The 7,272-nt window shown below is 35.5% G+C and overlaps 1 protein-coding gene across 1 annotated transcript; it reads right to left on the bottom strand.

Moving 5' to 3' along the window:
* Nucleotides 1–872: 872 nt before the first annotated feature.
* On the bottom strand, nt 873–6,979 carry LOC132727605 (uncharacterized). Its single transcript, XM_060713163.1, has 2 exons — nt 5,826–6,979; nt 873–2,716 (listed from the first exon to the last, which is right to left on the bottom strand). The coding sequence occupies exons 1-2, from the start codon at nt 6,448–6,450 to the stop codon at nt 2,130–2,132; spliced, it is 1,212 nt and encodes a 403-aa protein (XP_060569146.1). The 5' UTR covers nt 6,451–6,979; the 3' UTR covers nt 873–2,129.
* Between the last annotated feature and the right edge of the window lie 293 nt (nt 6,980–7,272).

Below are 7,272 nucleotides of genomic sequence, written 5' to 3'. Positions count from 1 at the left end.
GTTAGAGGTTAATGTCACAATTACTTTTTCTCTTAAAAAAAAAGCAAACAAAAACGATTCTGTAGATATTTTGAGTATCAGTATCAAGTATCTCTGATTTAAGCGTACCAGCTGATCTTTGTAAGAAATCCAAGCTTTATGTTTTAGGCCTTTTGACATAATTTGAGGTCCTTTAACAAGCTAATAAATATTAGATAAGTACTGTCCAGTATATATGTGCATTTAAGTGATTTCTTGAGGAAAGAAACATTTTAATGATCATCGTGATTTATTTATCAACGCTTTTATTATTTTGCTGCAGCTGATCATTCAGAATTGCTGCTAAATTTGTATTTGTTCTTACATAGACTTCGTGCTACTTGAATACTGATATACGTCAAGTTTAGAAAAGGGAAAACGAAAACATAAAAAAGAAATTTGTACGACTGAAACCTTATTTAAGGACATATAGCTGCATTCTATATACACATGTACAAATCATTAAATTGAAATAAATGAAAACCTTAAAGAATGCCCAAAGCGTCAAAAATTGAAGCAAATGCAGACTTGGTTTGAGTGACCATTTTCACAAATTGAAATAAATATGTTCACAATGTCATGTTTTTTTCTGTAACAATGCGATTAAAATGTGAAAGAAATCGGCAATGAATTTGGCATGTCAAATGCGATTTTATTTACTATTATATGGTAGTTTGAGTTAGATTTCAATTCACCTGCTGAGATACATCTCCTTAATACAAACAACTCTTTTCAAGGGAACATTATTTTAGTCGAAGATAAATTAGATAATGAAACTGACAAAAATTATGCCCAGGAAATTCGTCTACATCACGTTATCTGTTCACCATGTGAGAAAAAACTAACACAATATATATTTATATATGGTATTCTATTCAGAACATATAACCTTAAAAGCAATATTATCTATTTATAAAAGGATGGCAGTTGCTTGGCCATGACTGACTTGTAACAAAAACGCATTGCACATGCAATAATATATATTATACAAAATATGTTCAATATAACTTTGATTGAGATTTCCAATATGCCAAAAGAAAGGTTTGTAATATAAATACCAATCAAGAACAATGCCGAATGCTTCTTTAAACACATGAATATGGTACTTGATAAGTGCGCTAGAATGCCAAAGCGCCGGGACAAGACTGCGTCGTAGGACCAAGCCCTGCCAAGGAGTAGCGTCTTATCAACGACAAAAATGCCAAAAATGTACATAAAGGCCCCCTACAGAAACGTAAGGACCCCCCAATTTTTTGTTTTGGAAAAACTTGTGTGTACTCCGGATATCGGAGGTGGCCCCGGAATTCGGACGCCGATAATTGTAGGGAGGCCCGCAGTATTGCGATCAATGGCACATCCCATAAACAATCTGTATAGATATATATATATTCATTTCAACTTGTTCCGGATATCGGTAACTAGATCGGACTTCGATCAACAGCGCCGGAATATTTGGACATTCAATTGTCTCTTCGGACGCCAGAATTTCTAACGACGTAAATCGCCAACTGATAAAATTGTATTTATACTGCATATACAAATTTGTATCTTTCTCCGGACATCGGAGATATTACCGGAATTCGGTAAAGTTTTGAAGTTATATTAATGAAATATTAATATCGTGGATTAATTGCCGGAACTCGGTCGCCGATAATAAGTTAAATGCAAAACTATATGCTATATACTTAATATACTATGTTGAAAGTATCATGCGGAGTCTACGAATGAGACGAAGAGCTAATGTCAGGTTTTATGCCACCGATAGTACGCATATTCTATATATCAAGTTCTTAATTTGAGCTTCATAAATGACAATTGCTTATTCTTTAAATTTGTATCTGTCTATTTTTGAGTTACATTAAAGATTCCAAGCAAGAAGGTCGTCTGCATGTTAAATTGATTATATTCTAGTTTTCTGTCATATGAATTCATTTATTATTATTTTTATTATTCATATTTGCATCATCTCGACCATTATTATCATAGCGGCGTCTATCACAACATAAACAAAGAATTATTATTAATAAATGGTGCCGGAATTCGGTCACCACTAATCTCCTACCAGAGTTTACTGACTTGTTAATAATTCATGATATCAATTATTTTTATTCTTAAGGGTAGCAATCTCTGTTATGTCGCAAAATAGCGACAATACCCTCTTTTAAATCATTGGTGAATATTTCATTACCAAATTCTGACAAATGAACCAAATCCCGAAAAAGAGGCTGGGCTTCCACTATGTCTTGATGTCGAATATAGGCACCGCCAATTGTTTTACAAAATGATTGAAGTGTTGTATTAAAGCGCCTTCGTGCCTTGTTCAACTTAAAGTGGCTACGTTCACCACGGTAAAACATACGTGGAAGAATTTGCGACCAGACAATCTTTATATAAAACCCATTTTGAATACCTAACTGGTGTACATCATTCAATGTGCGTATTGCTAAAAGCTCAGCCTCATTTAAGGGTGTCTGTCCAATATCATTCCCACCACAGTGAATGATAAGCATATCAGGGTATTTCATATATTTCAGTGCTAAGTGCTGTATGGTGTTTGCCAGATGTTGAACCTTCATACCTGACCTAAAATCCCAAACTATTTTGAGATCCAATCCAAGGTTGTGACCCTTGTTTTCGATGGAATAATAGTAGGCATCTCGGATAATCGAAGACCCTATAACCCATACCTCGGGAGGACCTAAAATTAACAATGAAGTTGATTGGTTTATACTCTTATGTAAGACTGATATACATTTGACTTCCAGCGTCCAGCCTGCTTAATTGCTGATTCAGACATACCTTTATTGAACATGTATGTGGCTCCACCCATTCTAAATGATTGTGATTTAAAAATGTTTAGAGGTTGTCCCAAATATTCTAGACATTTGCGTAAAACATGCTTAAACTGGTATTGGGTTAATGGCTTTCCATTTGCATGACATAGATATTGACCTTGAACGGCAGGTCTTTGTCTTTTATAATTTTCTAAAGTACGTTTGAGCAACACGGCGTCTTCACTCTCGAAATTTACCCGTATAGTTTGACCTTTACCCATCTGATCTGTTTTAGATGATTTTATGTGTATTTGAACAAATGAATCATTTGACTGAATTTCGTTGCAGAGAAATGCAGTTTCGCTCACGCGCATTAACCCAAAAAATGCGAGTAAAAAAGCTGTTTTGAAAAGTAATGCTTCATAATCGGACATGCATATAAACACCAAGCTATGTATAATTTGCTTAAGAAGGTGCAAAGTGATTGGCCTGCGAGAGTCTGATCGACTTTGTAATCTGTTCATTCCTTCTAACATTTTTCTTACTATGAAAAATTTAGTATTGTCTTGAAAATTATTCATTTTGTTTACATAGCTAATGGCAGCGATGTGACAGTTTACCGTTTTATATGCATATCCGCCATGTGACATGAACGCTATATATTCTACGATTTCATTTAGACTGGGTGGCCAAACGCTCGGATAGAGCATTGAATTTCTAAATTTTCTAAATGATTCTAATCCCGACTTGTAACATTTGTTTGTATTCTCACTTAAAGACATGTTTAACAGTCGAATTATTTCATGTTGATAAATTGCTGAAAATCAAATGGGATAGAGAGAGGGGTTCTGCTAGCATTTACAGGCAAGCAATTCTGCAGTCTACGGAATTGTAATCTACTTATTGCGTCACATATATCATTTTTCTTCGACACGATGTGAATTGCTTTTATTTGTATATTGTTATAAAGCAATAACAAAACAAGTTTTCGGAGCAGAATCATGACTTTCAGATTTCGCGATGATTTTTTGTTAAGAATCTGCACAAGACTCATGTTGTCACAATTGATGATAATCTTTTTTCCTTTAAGCTTTGATCCCCATGTGTAAAAGGCCAATAGAATAGGGACTAGTTCAAGAAGAGTAATGTCTTTAAATACCTCATTACTCCAAAACATCGGCCATTCAAAAATTATCCATTCCCCGTCCATGTAAGCACCACAGCCTAAATGCCTGTTACCAGCAGCATCTGAATAAAGGTCAAGGTCATGATTTGACGACCAGTATTGATCACTGAATATAGACACACCATTAAAATGATCAAGAAATTGCAGCCAAGTTCTAATATCTTCCTTGTGATCTTTATTCAAGCGAATATAATGGTAAGATCTCTTTGCCTGACACCGTGCAGCGTATAATCTACAGTTAAAAGTACGACCTGCTGGTATTGCTTTCGTGAAAAAAATTAAAATGCCAAGAATGGATTGCAGTTCTCTTAATCTAATTTTAGGTTTGACCAAGGTATCTAATAGCAATGATTTTGCTTTATTTTGCTTTATTTATTTTGTCAAATGGAACTCTTATTTCCATCTTTAAATAATCAATCTCTATGCCTAAACAAGTGATGATTGTATTAGGGCCTTCTGATTTATCTTTATTTATAGGAATATTCATATCTTTACAGATGTACTCAAAATCCAACATGAGGTTTGTGCAATCCTCTGTGCCGGCTTTTCCGGCAAAGAAAAACTCATCTAAATAATGATCTAAGTTTGACGAGTTTGCATATTGAGAAACCGCCCACTGAAGGAATGTTGAAAATTTTTCAAAACAGGCGGGGCTGACTGCACACCCTTGCGGAAGCATTTTTTGAATCCAATACTTGCCATCAAATTTGACACCTAATAAATCGAAATCGTCAGGGTGTACAGGGCAGAGATTGAAGACCGATTTAACATCTCTTTTCCCTCCCCATAAGTGCACCAGGGCCTAAACACTGTATTATTTTTATAACATTGTCAAAACGGGAATATTGAACCATAGTTATTTCACGATCAATAAAATCGTTGACACTAGTTCCATTATAAGGATATGACAAATGAGTTATTAGGCGCATTCCACCTGTACTTTTGGGAACTAGCCCAATTGGATTGATACGTAAGTTTGCAAATGGTTTAATTGTAAAGGCACCTAAAAAGCGTCCTAATTGTACTTCCTTTTCAAGCTTTTTTGCTAAAATTTCCGGGTATCTAATCGCAGACTGCAGATTTTTTGCCGTAAATTCGCAGTGGGGACCACTGTATTGCAGCCTAAACCCCTCCCTGAATCCATGTAATATAAAATTTGCATTCTCCTTATTATAACCTTTGAGCCACATTTCTAGACGCAAAGTATCTATTGGGGTGTTGCCTAGGTCCCAAAGGTGCTCTAGGAGTTTCAAATTGTGGGAAGTGCTCAAACCTGGGATGTCTGAAATGATTTTGGCTGAGATTATTATTAGATCTATAAGCATTTACAAATCCTGGTGTAGGACAGTAGGTGATCTTCAAAGCAAAGCAGAATGCGGCCCGGTACATTTTTTACATTTATGCAAGTACTGACAACCCGGTTTTGAACAAAACCCTTTACCGTTGAACTCATAGCAGTGATTTTGTTTGTTTGATTGATTTGAGCTTAGATTCGTCATAGATACCAACCATATCTCAGCATCAATATTTGACTATTTTGTATTTGGATATTGTGACATTTTATATCTGAAATATTTGTCATATTTTATCCAGCCAATCGGATATATATATTAGAAAGGCATCAGTCCATTGTTCAATTGACAAAACAGTATGTTTAATAGATCTAGAACTATCAGACAAGACTAGTACGCCAGTTACAACTTTAAAGATTTTACTTTGAGCGGAGGAATCTTTTTCTAATAAGCATGTTAAATCAACAAATTCTCCACTCAATATTCTTTCTTTTGTACTAGCGTTTACATGCAAAGCCATATCAGTTACTACCGAATTGAAAACATTTTCATTACCTGATGTTTCATGTACCATCGGGGGCTGCCCAACCACAGGTGACTCGAACATTCCTCCAGCAGGAGACATCTGCAAGCCTTGTGAAGTTGAAGCAAATCCTTCCGATACCGAGGCCGTTGAAGGAACAGCTCCCTGACAATGCTGTGTATATGGCACTTGCATTGAATTTGAAGGATAGAGCGACTGTTGTCCCAACATCCCTGGGACATGGGTATGTGTTACTGGTACAACTGAGGCTGGTACTACACAATTAGCCAGCTGCGAGTAATGACCTTGATTCTGTACAGATGACGTATTCACTGAATTTGAATGATAGAGCGACTGTTGTCCCAACACCCCTGGGGCATGGGTATGTGACGAGTAATGACATTGGTTCTGTACAGATGACGTATTCACATAATCGTTCTGATTAGTGTGATAGTACTGATTGATTTGACCTTGGTCCTGAGTTACTGCTGCATAATTTGTTGTTGTTGCATTAGACTGAACTACAGCCGGCTGCTCTACAATGGGTTGCATGGAGACTTCAATCTGATGGGACCGTCTCCCTCTAGATCTTGTGGCTGACCTAGTCTGCCCTCGCGTCTTCCATGTAGATTTACAGTTCCTCTTAGGCCGAGGCATTTTCTCAAGAAATAAAAAATTAGATTTAATAAGTAGATTATTAACTATCAGTCAATATAGATATAGCGGCTAAAAGAAAATGCAATGTCGAATATATTTTATCTCCGTTAATAGATAGAGAGCCTCCAGACTAAACCTACTGTAACATGTACTTCTATATCTAGCATTCCTGCTGATCAAGTATCAATAATTATTGTTATTTACAGTACACAACAAGATCAAGATATAATTTATGAAATTAGTAGATATTCAATATTAATTAAATCTACCATTAAAAGTAGAACGAAATCTTATTCAATAAATAAATCTTAAATCAATTTTAAATTAATTTGTAAGAAAAAGCAAAATGTCGACCTTCCTGCTTGAATTCCTCGAGGAAAAGGATTGAAAACGCGCAAGGTCTCGATGACATCAGATTTAATTATGACGTCACGCACAACACGTGGTTGAAGCAACAAGACCGGACGAGTTCTCTCCCTTTAATGGGGACCAGATAACTGCATTCATTTAAAGACGAGCTGTAAATGAATGGATTTATATTAAACGTCATGTGTTCTTAAACTCTCAATATGCGACAAAATCATGCTGCTATACTGCAGACATTTTCACACAAAAAACTTACGACAAATTTTTATCGAAAGAGAAATTTTACCATAAATCTCCTTTTCACAAAATATCTTAAGAAAATCTTAAGTGTAAAATCTGTCGTAACTTTACGATAGGTGTTACCCATTCGTAAGTGTATTTCTTTCTCTCTTAATAGTAAAATATCATAATCTTTTATCTAAACCGAACAAAAACAAACAAAAATGGAAGGACAAA

This window comes from Ruditapes philippinarum, unplaced genomic scaffold, assembly GCF_026571515.1.
Source record: "Ruditapes philippinarum isolate M1 unplaced genomic scaffold, ASM2657151v2 ctg3784_1_1_1_1, whole genome shotgun sequence".
NCBI lineage: Eukaryota > Metazoa > Mollusca > Bivalvia > Venerida > Veneridae > Ruditapes > Ruditapes philippinarum.
The sequence above is the reverse complement of the archived record's forward strand: the minus strand, read 5'-3'. Positions and strand labels throughout refer to the sequence as shown.

What these genes read in the sequence shown, in the direction of transcription:
- LOC132727605 (XM_060713163.1), bottom strand. Translation starts at nt 6,450, where the DNA reads ATGCCTCGGCCTAAGAGGAACTGTAAATCTACATGGAAGACGCGAGGG. An exon ending in GATGGTACATGAAACATCAG is followed by an intron (nt 2,717 to 5,825) that starts GTAATGAAAATG and finishes TGTTAATTTTAG; the next exon opens with GTCCTCCCGAGGTATGGGTT.